The following is a 13,647-nucleotide window of genomic DNA, read 5'->3' on the forward strand; positions in this document are numbered from 1 at the left end:
AAGAACAGGTGGTGTGTCCAATACTAGGTGCTAAATACGTAAAAATGTGGTAAATGTACACCTCTGAGTACTGGGCAGAAACAACATATTAGATTAACTCATGGTAACCTGCTTGGAGTTTAAAAACGCAATGATTAGTAAATAAGATAAGAAACAGAGTGGGCTATAACATAATATTGTTTACATAAAATAAAAATACATATAAAACAATACACATTTTTTAGAAGCACATTAACAAAAATTATACAATAAACAAGAGAATGATGATACTGTATACTTGCCATCAGCCATTTTTTATGCTTTAACATCTCTAAAATTTAGATGCATTTAGATTAAGTCTTGCATTTCATGAAATCTGGTAAAAATTTTAAGGTCATGTTACCTAATTCATGTGGCAGTTCATGACAGAAGACAGCTATAGAAGTACTGATTCCGCCCGTCAGTCCAGCACTGAAAGCTGCTCCTGAGGTGGGAGGGTGGAGGGGAGGAAAAAATTCAAGTGATATTTACTGATCTTTTGTTTTTCTTTTTTTTTTGCCGTACGCGGGCCTCTCACTGTTGTGGCCTCTCCCATTGCGGAGCACAGGCTCCGGATGCGCAGGCTCAGCGGCCATGGCTCACGGGCCCAGCCACTCTGCGGCATGTGGGATCTTCCCAGACCGGGGCACGAACCCGTGTCCCCTGCATCGGCAGGCGGACTCTCAACCACTGCGCCACCAGGGAAGCCCTGTTTTTCTATTTTCATTCATAATGACAGCTGCATTCTCTTTTGCCTATCTAAATTAATTTCATAATGTATGAGTGACTCAGTAATCTCACATACTATAGCTTTTGAACATACAGTGAGTGGAAGTGCAATAGGTATGTGACAACCAGAGAAAGAGCTACTCAATGAAAGAAACATTCCCTATTGAATTAAATTCTCTATTTGTGTAACCTTCTAATTTACTAATAGCTTCAGAGTAGTAACAGTTTTTAGTGTTTCAATCCCTGACTGGTAGCGTGAAACCCTCAATCTTAAGTCATATAAGTCTATAATTGCACTTGCTCTCGCATACTAATATTTATAGATATTTAAATGCCTAGTATCCTTATCCAAACTTTTCTAGGTCTAGAGCATAAATGGCATAAATTATTATTTGTCTGATGGTCCTGAATACTGAAATCAGAGGTACAAATGCATCTGATTCTACTAGTAAAATTCTTTACTCTTTAACACTGACAGCCACTGTGGCTTCAAAAATATGGTCTCTTTTGAAAGAAACCAAGGCCTACTTCTGAATGATTATTTAATAGAGTCTGGATCTCAAAGAAAATTATGTATTGATCACATTTAATGTTCTCCTAAACTGGTAACATCAGTACATATTATCAAGATTCTAATATGATGTTTGAATATGATATAATGGATTTTTACTATTGTAAAATTTTTCTTCACTTTTTCAAATGTAAAAGAATTTTTAAACCCAAGATTGAAATTCATTTGTTCTCAATCAGACATATAAATGTATTGAAAATATGTTAAGGTAGCTTCTTCAATATGGTAACTATGCCTTCAGTAAGAAATCAAGGTATCAAAGAAGTACACTGTGGAATTTGTTTATATGTTCAAAGAAAAACCCACTGAAATTATACCTTTATGCCCCCAAGTAAACTTATCAAAAACACTAACATAGCCTTTGGAAAAGCCAAATGATGGAATAATATATAATAATATATTTGTTAAGCTCCAAGACAGTACTAAAACAGTGGAAGAAGGAAAATGGTCTTAAAGAATAACAAATTATAACCCAAGTTTCAAGCCTACTTACCAATTGCTAACCCATCACTGAAGTTGTGGATGCCATCCCCCATGATCACCATCCAAGCGATATTAGCTATTCCTGTTTCTTTCAGATCTGATCCGGAATGACAGGGACCGTGTGAATGATGAGAATGTTTGTGGTGCCACTGATGATTATGCTTCCTCAGCACAGTTTTACTCTCGTCATGGTGGTTATGTGCAGCAGCATGGAGATCATGCTCATGAATGGCATGTAATCCATCACTTTGAGAATGGGCCATGATTTTCTCCTCTTCTATACAAAGATAATTTTTAGGAGGGGATTCTTGTTGGCCTTCTAAATCTGTCAGTTCAGTTTCATTAAGTCGATCTTCAGAAACAACCGAGTCATCAGTTCCTATATTTATAATGGCAAAGGATATGCTTTATCAGCAAGTAAATGAATGCATATTTGCTTAATTTAAACCCAGGCAAAATAGCAGTGTAATGAACATTTACTAAGTGAATGTCTTTAAAATTCCTAAATAATATAAAAAAACAAATCAAACTAATAAATAAGTAAATACACATGTGCACAAACACAAAACAAACTGGGGTTTTGAGAGTCCAAAAGATGAACCAGATGAAGTAAATGGAAGGGAACTGAACTAGCAGGTGAAGTGAGGACATAAATTGGCATGCATGAAGATATTGTGAAACTTAAGGCGCACATCATCAACAGTTGATGAAAATAAAAGGGTGGAAAGTTACTGTAGCATTCACAGGGTAACAAAATATGCCCGTAATTTTTCAGAGAACAAAGTTTACCCACTCTAACCTTCTCTTATCATTTAGAAAACAAAGACAAAATTTAAATCACTTGCATCCTCTAGTGCTCTACCTATCTGACCAAGATCAATTCTAGATCATTACTAGAATGAAGCTCAAAAACCCATACAAGTGATAACACTGATACTTTTTTCTTTTTTTAGTTAAGGTTGTCCTCTCACCTAGTTTACAAAAGCTATTTATTATGTGACAAAGATTCTAATGCTTTCCAAATTGTATTTTGGGGCAGAGTCTACAGTTAGCATCTAGGCTCTCCCTTTTCTACAGAAAATCCTTAGTACACTCAGGGGAAACACAAGTTCACAAAGGAGAAAAATTATGTTTAAATATTATTTCCCTGAAAATTGTAAGCTACCTCATTACATCTATCATGAAACACAGTAGATGAATGGATGACCAGAGATTTTAAGTACAGGGACCACTCTCCTTTAAGTACAAAGACCAATTCTCCTTTTCTCACATGAAAACAATCACATATGGAGGGCATGGAGATTTTTGCATTACCAAGAAATAAAACACTAATCCAAAGCCGTTCTGTTTATTTCATTTTTTTCTTCTGTAAAGTAAAAAGTGCAACGTGTTCCTTGCCCTGTAATATAATTAATTGGTCCCACATTCCAGTATAAGTAACACTGAAAATAACAAAAACACTAACAAAATCAGTTAAGATACATGTAAGGAAATAAAAGAAACTAGTATTAGAGAAGCAACAAAGACAAGAAATTTCAAACAACTCAGGCACAGTTTAGAAGCAATGTTTCAATTTTTAAAGGTTTCTCTTTAGTCAGAACTATTGTCTACCGGCAAGAGGCTTGAGCTGAAGCCAGTCAGCATCTGGTGTATTATTTAACTTATGATCTGAAAGCTTCCTTCCAATAGCTGATTCTTCTGTGTTTTGCTTCATAAACCATTTCTGTTTCCCCTGAAAAAAACATCTGGTGTTAGCATTGAATCTACAGCCACAATTAGCAACAGTATTCACTTGTTAACATCTATGGGGATAAATGGTGGTAATTTTATAAATTATTTAGAAAAGGAGTGAGAAAAATTTTTTAGAAGTTAATCAAAGGGTCTACCAGATGAAAAATCCAACTAAATTTGCATGCTATTTTTTTTCGAATACTCGACTAAAAGGTCCAATTCACATACTTTCAAGTTAAGAACAGGGTACATAGTACTGTATTATTATATGCAACCTGAATGAAATGTGCGAAATATATGTAATATCGCTCTCATTTAATAGTGTGTGGGAATGGGAAGTTCCAAAAAACAAAAGCTTAATCCTTTCAATTTCATTCTGTGTTTAACACAATCTCACTTTTCCCCATATGTGACGTAATAGACAGAGTCAAGCTTGACTTAAAATCCTAAATTTACAGTTTACCTCTATGAGATTTAGAGAAGTTTGTTAAATTTATTAAACCTAAAAATACTCATCTATAATATGAAAATGAGATTCTTGTAAGGATTAAATGAGGTGATGTATGAAAATGACCTATCAGTAACTGACTTAACAGCTATGCAATCAAGACACGTTTTCTCTCATTTAATCTGTCCTCTACTAATAAATCCTAATTATTGTAATTCATTGTTTAAGTTTGGATTTTCCTACATTCTCTCTTAATAGTCTGGTTTCTTCTCATCAGTCTATCACTAACAACTCTTCCAACTTAAATTTCTACTTTTAATCAATGTTCATTTTAAAAAGCAAATAATCAAGTATGTTAGAACAGTATGAAAGTAAAAATCAAGTTCTCTGGAAGATCCTTACTGACTGGCAGAGCATTTCCTTGTTGGTTTTGCTTATAAGCTGTGAGCTATGTTTCAGATGTTTAAGTCTTCCAACTGCTGCATAAGTAGGCTTCTTGTGGCTAGTTGAATGTGCAGCAGAGTCTCCAAAGATGTCCATCATCAATTTCTTCCCTCCCTGTGTAAGCATTCTTCTCCACCCATAAGGAGGTGGAGTCTATTCCTTGCCCCTAAATTTTAGCAGGCCTTTTGACTTGCTTTGACCAACAGAATACAATAGAAGTGATGCTGTGCCAGTTCTGGCCTAGTCTGAAAGAAGACTGGCACCTTTTGCTTTCGCTCAGGGAGTCTGGCCACTATGCTATGAAGAAGCTCAGTCTAGACTCTGAAGAGATGCCATGTGGAGGAGTACCAAGATGCAGACACAGAGTGAGGCATTCTTGGACCTTTCCAGCTCTGCACTGCCCTAGCCAACCCAGATTAGCAGAGTTTGAGTGAATCACTCTAGCTGATGTCAAGTGGAGCAAAAGAACTGCCCAGCTGAATCCTGCCTAAATTCCTGACAAAATTAAAAGAACTAATAAGTTGTTACAAGCTATTTTTTGGGTTGTTCTGCTTCATAGCAATAGAAAACAGAAACTGGGGGAATAGAAAATGTTCAAAAGAAAATAATATGGAGACATCCTAAAGAGAAGAAAAGAAACAGCAGTTTTAACATGAGTTAAAGAAGAAAAAAAAAGAGGAAGGAGGAGCAAACAACAGTACAAAAGTCAATGAGACAGACATAGAAAGGAAAACATCAGCTGGGATTTTGTTTAATTGCTTTGGTTCTGATTGTCCATTTTCCTAAAAACTTGCCAAATCATTACCCTCAAAGCCGCAACTTGCTGAACTAGTCGGCATCTGGTGTATTATTTAACTTATGTTCTGAAAGCTTCCTTCCAATTCTTCTATACAGACGGTCAAATGTCTGTTCTCTTCAAGTATCACTAATTCCCTTTCTTCAAAAAATGCTATATACTTTTTCATCTTAGTTACTTATTGTCCTATTTATTATAAAGGAGGTGTACTTATTTATCTCCCTAGACTCCTTTCTTTGATGTACTTGATGAATTCCTCACTATTGCATTTAGAGTACCCCTCTGCAAATGGTGTTACTTTCAGTTTTTTACTTCCCACAATTTCAAATTTCCCAAAGCCTGCCATATTTTAGGGACTCTATTCTTCTATATTACTTTACTTTATAAAAATAAATGTGTTTAATTTTGCCAGTAAGTCTAGGTTCAAAATGAGATCAAGGTTAAATTATAAAAAATATAAAACCACTTTATTTTGAAGGACTATCTCTTGAAGCACTACATTTTATACTTATCTGTAAATTACACAGTCCCTAATATTTTGTACACATTCAATACTTCATATTTGCTGCTTCAGTGTTAGTAGGTACACACAATTGAAGAAAATTAGGGCTTCACAGTAACTCCAAAACTTCTTTATATACTTTGCAATTTGTATTTGTGTTCTAAATTTGGTATTCACAGAGATGGACTTTAAATTCTTTATCTAATCAATGTTTTCTTATTGAGCCCCTCATTTAAATAATTCTCTTAATCATCTTCTCTTTCCAATTCCTTATGCCATGATTCAAGCCCTCTGCACCTCTCTTCTAAATTATTCTGAATTAATCTCCTTCACTGACTCATTTCCCTCCAGCCAATCTCACCTTGGCATCCCTCCCACCACCGTCAATTCTTCACCTATCCACATGACCTTCCACATGGCCCTTCCCAAACCAAATGCTGTTAGATCTCCTTCATGTTTCTCTAAGTTGATCCTTCCCAGTTCCTTTGAGCATTCCTCAGATAAAACTTCACTGAGCGCACCATCTTGATCAACCCTCCTTTGGAAGCAATTAAATATGATGCCCTGACTAAAATATGGCCATTAAAATTAAATACACTACTTGGAATATGATATGAAAATACAGATGAGAAGTAGGATTTATTTCCCATGCATTTAGATAGCAACTGGTAATCATGATGAATGAGTCATAGTTTCAGAGCTAGTTTGTGGCTGGGCAAGAACTAGAATCACTCTCCCTGAATACCATATTTTGTCCCAAGGGGATATATACAAAACACATACATACACAAACAAGAATATATCCATAAAAACAGCATTAAAGTTTTATCATAAGAGTGGGCTGTATATATTATGATAATGACTATCCAGTGTTCTTGAAGAATTTTTTTCTGAATATTTGTAGTTAACTAACAAAATATAAACATTTTCTAACTCGTTATTGTGGAAAGCTTTCTAAAAGTGTCCTCTGGATTTCCTTACTTAAACAGAATATACTGAAGACAATCAGCATTAATATCACAAACATGTTAAGTGAGAGATGTATTCAAGACAGAGCCTTAGAGACAGATGTGAACCAATGTGAACAGGGAGGAGTGTAAATCACAGTGAATGGTAATACCTGAACTTACTTTCTTGGGGAAAAAAATTCTTTTAGGTATTTATCTTATTCTAATAAATGTGACATGAAAGACAGTTCAATAATCCAAGCATCATCTCTGAAGTGTTTGTCACTCTTGAGATGAATCACCATTTCCTTCATTTCATTATATTTTCTTCCTACAAAGCCCCCTGAATCTAAATTCTTCATACCTCTAGTGCTTACACCATTGGCAAGGCATTTCTGGTAAAGAAATGTGTTGTGCAAAAACATTTTCATTAAAAGATATGGCAATGAAAGCCCCCTATACTTGAAAATATTATCTATGAAGACCAATGAGATTTGCTTCTATTTATACATTTTTGCATTTTTAATAAGAATAAATTGGCCAATAACTTTTTTCAGACTATTTAAATCAATTAGATAAGAAGCAACACAAAATTAACTGAAACTGAGACTCCTATATCTTGATTATAAATGCCAAAACAAACGTAATGACAAAAAAATGGCAAAGATCAAAGTCAGTTTTTCCTCTGAAGATAATCTATTAAACGATATTTAATACACACCAACACCATGATTAAGAAAAAACATAAGGCCCAAAAACAATGGTTTTTGAGTTTTACCTCAGAAAATAAAATAAACAATTAAAAAACACTTACCCTTTGCTGTTTGTAGTGCTTAAACATTCTAATGCAATGTTCAATGATAAATAGTAAGTAAATGCCTCCTAGAGCAACAAGTCCTTTCAATACAGCATCATATTCTTCTAGAAACTTCTTAGATTCGTGTCCATGAGAATGTCCATGCCCATGTGCATGTTGATGACTGTGATCATGTCCACCCTGAGACTGTTAATAAGAATAAGAAAAACTTCTAAACAAGTAATTTAAATGCTATTTTGAGAATATAATCTCCAGAAAAAATATCCCCTATTATCTCAATTGAATATAAGTAGTCTTCCATTTAATTTTGCTATCCTCAGTGGCCTGGAAAGTACTACATTTCATGGTAACTCTAAAACAAAGACCAAAAACTCAAATGCCTATCAGGTTTAAGATACATCCTACAGTAAAAGAATCAAACCAGCAGTAAGATAAGAGGTAATGGTGGGTCCTTCATAAACTGAAGTGAACATGTCCCAGATATATGCCTTAATATTCAGTAATTTAACCTTCTCTTAAGCTGATTATATTTTTCTTTTATAAATTATTTCAAAGAAGTGATGAGATGTTATGTCTGCATATACTGCTGAACATGAGCAAAAGAATATACTTAAACATGTGTTTAATTTTCTGTATTTTAATTCTTTATCTTAAGAGAATGTAAGAGTTAGAGAACTGGTCTTCAGTATTTTCCCTCCTTGTAACATTTGTTTGTATTCCTTCCCTATTTGCTAGTGGTCAACAGAAGAGGTTTCTAAACCTCTCAAAGAAGATATGACCATTACAAAAGGTAAGAGCTTCATTTAATTAACACTTCTTAAGAAAAAAAAAAAGTTAAATAGCACTTAAACATTGTTCGCACTTCAACTGTTCTAATTTATTAGGCCCAGTTCTGAAACAGACTGTTGCTATGCCTGGTGGCTGGTAGAAAGGGCAGGCAAAGGGTTGCAATAAGGGAGAAATAAATAAATAATATATAATAAATCAACAACAAAAAATGCATATTCACGGCCTTAACATTAATTTTTTTTAAAGGCAATGCCATGCATTGTTCTAGATACTAGACCTGGAATTCTCAACCCCGAGTGCAGAAGGCGAGAAGAGGTGCACACAACATAGAAATACAATTCTGTCTCCCAAATACTCCTGAAGGGAGGTGATGAGAACATAAAAAAATATTCAAACCTATAATTTTACATTTGGAAATGAAAAAAGCCCTGTTGTTTTTTTATTTGAAGGAAAGACAGTAATACTGGCTCAAACACTCTTAACTGGTGACAGATTTTAAAGGTTAATAAGCAAGGTAAAGGTACTAGGAGTGTGGGCTTATGATCATATCATTAGAAGTGTTCCCAAATGGAAGAACACAAGTGGCACACCAGGTGAAAAGATAAATGGCCCCATGGGTAAAGAGCTAAATGCCTAAAATTGTTAACTGAGTATGTCTGCCTATTCCTGCTCAAATAAGGATGCCTGTGGAGCACTGGCTATGTGTACAATCATCATAAAACCCTATACGTTTCTTCTAATGGCTTTCTTGATGTACCATAAAGATAAAAAGATAAAACACTCATTGATGTCCAAGTATTCACTTTCAGAACTGCTAATAGAGCATTTTTTAAATTTCAGTTTTACTGAGGTATAACTGACATAAAATTGTAAGAGAGTTAAAGTGTACACTGTGGTGATTTGATATGTATACACTGTGACAGGTGAAGATAAAACTGACACTACCAGTTTTTTGTTGTTGTTTTAAAATCTAATGATTCAATCTATTTTAATATTGCTTAATTTAAAACTGTACGAATGGAAAAAATACTTCATCCTATAAGCAAATAAAACAACAGAAATACTAGATTAGTATGCTACAGCTTGCAAATGAAGGATCCTTTTAGCTGAAATATTTTTACTTCTTAAAAAGATTTAAAAGATTTCTTACATGGGGCAGTAGATGAAGAAGGGCATCTCCACTCATTGTTCCTACAGCTAGTGCAACAAGGAATGTGAGAAGAAATTTGAAGCATCCTTGGTTAATGATGGGAACCAAGATCACTCCTAGCAAGGAAAGCAGGCTAATAACAGTGATAGAAATGATACCACAAATCCACGCTGTAGGAAGAAAGTAATGGTCAACATTAGTATGACAATATAAACCAAAAAAGCTCCAAAGAAGAAAAAACATAGGATAAATGAGTCATGGAAGACTGATTACCTTACCTAGACTATGCTTTTTAAGAAAACTTTATATTTTGGCACTACTGTGTTTAAAAACAAACAAAACAAACAACTATATAACCAACTTGAATGCTTAAAAAAAGAATTAAACTAAGACCAAGTTATAAATAGTTATCTTCAGTGGTCCACCTTATTAGAAACAGGAACTGAAAATGACTTAAGGCTGTGGTTCACTTACACTACCTAGACTTAAATAAAATTTTACCGATGTCTAAAGGTACAGCCTTAAACTGTTTATTTAGAGACTATAATTATAAAACTCTCCCGTGAGCATTAAAGGAAGCCAAGTATCTAATGCAGCATAATCTATGGAAATCTTTCCAATAACAAAGTTTAAGAAACTTATCAGCCCAAAATATAAATATACTCAGATAAGACACAAAAAAAGCTTATTACTGGTAGCCTCACTGTATTTCATTTCTTATTTTTACAAAGGATAATTCAGTCCTATTTCCCTTGGTATCATCTTTCTTCCATACCCAGCTCCAAACTCCCTTTCCTCCAATTCAGCTTTCTGTACAATTTACTACTTTTTTAAATTTCACTATATATTTTTAACCAGATCAGAACACAGGAGAAATGTTTTCACAATATGACTTGTGAGAAACAGGTGGAATAATTCTGTGCACATTTCTTTATCTAGGCTATTCATAAGCAGATAAGATTATCAGAAATAAATGCCAGTAGTTCAGGGGGTGAGGCATCTTCACTTAAAATGAGAAATTACTTCCTATTAATGGCCTAAAATAAAATGGAAATGTTTTAAGTTTAAAATTTGTTTATTTTAATATTTATCTATAGGAAATTTCACTGAAGAGTTATAATTTTGAAAATCTTTAATCTAAAATGATTTTTTTTCTAATCAAATCTAAAAGGACTATAAATCTGCTGAAAGATTTTATGTCAAGTCTTGTGATAAGTGAATAATGGAAAAATGCATTTCTTCATCAAGATAACTTAAAATTTTCAAAGACAAAGAGAAGTAAGGATAGGTAAAAAAAATAAAACTATAATTGACCTGCTAAATGCTAAACTTTATCAATAAAACTGTTTATTCATTGGACATTTTAGTCACAGTATCCAATAACATTAACACTACAGCTAATTCTTGTTAGCTAAATTAGCTCAGAAAGAAACAGTAGGTCATCTACTACTAATGGAAGCTCTGTGGTTTATACTATATGTAACAGATAATTACTATGATAGAAACATTGGGAATCTAAAGGGCCAGAAACACTGAAATACAGCCAGAGATTGAATACAGTGCCTGCAATCCTTTTTAAGGATTTGGGGGCAATAAAGGAACAGGAACTCAACTCCCAAAGGACCAAGGTCAGAGAAAGATTCATTATAAAACCAACAACTTGGTTAGTGGACCCAAAGAATAAGAAGGAGATTCCCCGAACTATGGATGCGACTACAGGCACAGGGAACTGAGGTAAAAAACCCTGTTGCATAAAGAAAAATATAAGGTCAAATAAGGTTTAAAGATTGACTTAATAATGATGACCAGGTTACTTTGTGTGCGCCCCATATACAGACTGGAACAATAAAATCAGTGAGTGGGAGAGCCTGAGGGAATAAGCTGGAAAAAAGTGGCCATAGGTATACATGAAGGCAGAGAACCAATAAAGCTACTGGCCAACTAAACCAAAAAAGGTTTGTCAAAACTACTGCAGCTCTCTAGCTCCAATCACACTAGTGGGGAAAAAAATTAAAAAGGGAGCGACAAAAGGTACTGACAATAACTAAATGGGAAACACCAAGGCTAATAATGAAAACATCAACCTGAAAATAAAATGTCTCATATATTAATATACAACTCTCCCTTCCCAAATATATTTTTCCTTAGTTTGGCAATAATCCAATCTAGAAGCAATATATCTCAAAAAAAGCCAATCCAAAAGCAACCTCAATCAAGAACTTAAAGAAAAACAGCACAAAGATACTGAAAACCCAGCAATTCATATTCCAAGATACTCTGAAGTAGAAAAAAATAACTGTATATACACACTAATGTAAATATGTATGGATGAGGATTGACAAAACTACAGACAAGACCCCAAATACACTAGACAAAATAAACAAATTTAATTAACTCTTCATAATTATTAGAATTTTTTATTAATCAGAATTCACCAAAAAGGCACTGGAATATTCACCAAAATTACCCAATAAAAGTATTTATTTTATTTCTATGTCCCAATGTCCAAGAAAATTCATATAACCAGATTAAGCTGCTAAATTAAAATCTGTATTAGCCAAAATCTAGTTGGGTAAATCTTGTTAACTTGATTTATTCTTTTTCCTAGGGTTACATTATATTCTATACTGGGGAATATATATGCATTCACTTCCAGATTTTCCTATTAAGACATTTGCAATAAATATAAAATTTCTAAATCTTAATATAAGGGAACACTATTAATTTGATGCAGTAGACATGTGAGATGATTAACAAATTATACAATACAATTTAGCAAAGTAATAAAATATTAGCATTACAAACATATTTTTAAATTTGTGCTTATTAGATTATGAAATTTAAGACCCTATTATACCAACATATATTCTTATAAGCATATTTACCAAGTTTAATCATTAAAGAGTTGAGAGAAAATGTGATTCTGTTCCCTAATCATACAAATTATATCTAAAAATGAACATTATTCTAAGCAAGTATTTTCTTTATAAAATTCTCATCATATAAACTTCTGGCTCAGGGTATCTTGAATGTGAAGAAAAGTCCAAGAGTCTATGAAGCCATAAACATTTTGCAGTGTTCTACCATGATTTACAATCTCAAATGGCTTCTGGTCAATTAGTCAAAACTCAAGTTACCAAATGACAAATCAACCAAAATGGAATTCAGTGAAAATCAATTTGCCAGTATGCTGACAGGTGAGCTAAATACAGTATAACTGAAGAACAAGCACTGGCAGATTGAACAAATTAAATCAGCCAAGTGCTTACACATGTAGCTGAGGGAAGGTCTGTGTGAAAGGGTATATGAGCTCATATGTGTACAAATGGGTATATGTCACATATTACACTCTCCCAGGTACAATTTCTCATGAATCAGTGCTGGTAATTGTATCTCCTTATTATCCTCCTGAGAAAGCAAATCTGTAAACTAAAAGAAATGTCTGAAAGAGAGAAGCCCACTTTATGATTAGAAAATCACTAGTACTTGTGATTATCTGACATCTGAAACTCACGAGAATACAAGAAAACATCACAATCCCACAAAGCCAAAAGTCTTACATGAATCAACCCAAGGTCACAGTACTGGCCAACTTCAAGAGCACCATTCTCACTGTATTTTTGGGTGAATGTCATTTACTTAGAATACAATGTGAATTATGCCATGTGGAGTTGTTCAATGAAGTGATATTACATTGAGCCTGGACAGCTGCCCCTCCAAATGAGTTAATATATATATATATACATACACACACACTCACACTTTAAAAAAATACTTAATAGAAATGTTTTTTCTTTATTGGTTATACAATAAAATGATTGTTAAGAAACTGGTTATTTCAAAAACATATAATAGATTTACAAAAAGCAAACAAAAAAAGAGAGAACATAAGTATAATATAGAAGAAAATAATCACGTCACAAAAAGAAAAACAAAAAGACAATGAAAGGGACAAAAAAGAAATATAAGATCAACAGGAAAACAAGGCTTAAAATGGCAATAAATACATATCTATCAATAATTACCTTAAATATCAATGGATTAAATGCTCCAATCAAAAAACACAGAGTGGCAGAATGGATAAAAAAACAAGAGCCTACAATATGCTGCCTACAAGAGACCCATTTTAGTGCAAAGGACACACACAGATTGAAAGTGAGGGAATAGCAAAAGATATTTCATGCAAATGGAAATGACAAGAAAGCGGGGGTTGCAATACTTG

General features: G+C 33.7%; 1 protein-coding gene across 1 annotated transcript in view; it reads right to left on the minus strand.

The window, feature by feature from the left end:
• SLC39A10 (solute carrier family 39 member 10) overlaps positions 1–13,647 on the minus strand; it is a 52,444-nt gene that overhangs the window by 16,351 nt on the left and 22,446 nt on the right. The window contains exons 4-8 of the mRNA XM_082658684.1: positions 9,426–9,595; positions 7,484–7,672; positions 3,413–3,533; positions 1,812–2,180; positions 383–463 (exon numbers count right to left, since the gene is read on the minus strand). Coding sequence (XP_082514810.1) covers positions 383–463; positions 1,812–2,180; positions 3,413–3,533; positions 7,484–7,672; positions 9,426–9,595 — 930 coding nt within the window. The remainder of the gene's footprint in view (positions 1–382; positions 464–1,811; positions 2,181–3,412; positions 3,534–7,483; positions 7,673–9,425; positions 9,596–13,647) is intronic.

The sequence above is a fragment of the Grampus griseus genome (assembly GCF_964374135.1).
Source record: "Grampus griseus genome assembly, chromosome: 7".
Lineage (NCBI taxonomy): Eukaryota > Metazoa > Chordata > Mammalia > Artiodactyla > Delphinidae > Grampus > Grampus griseus.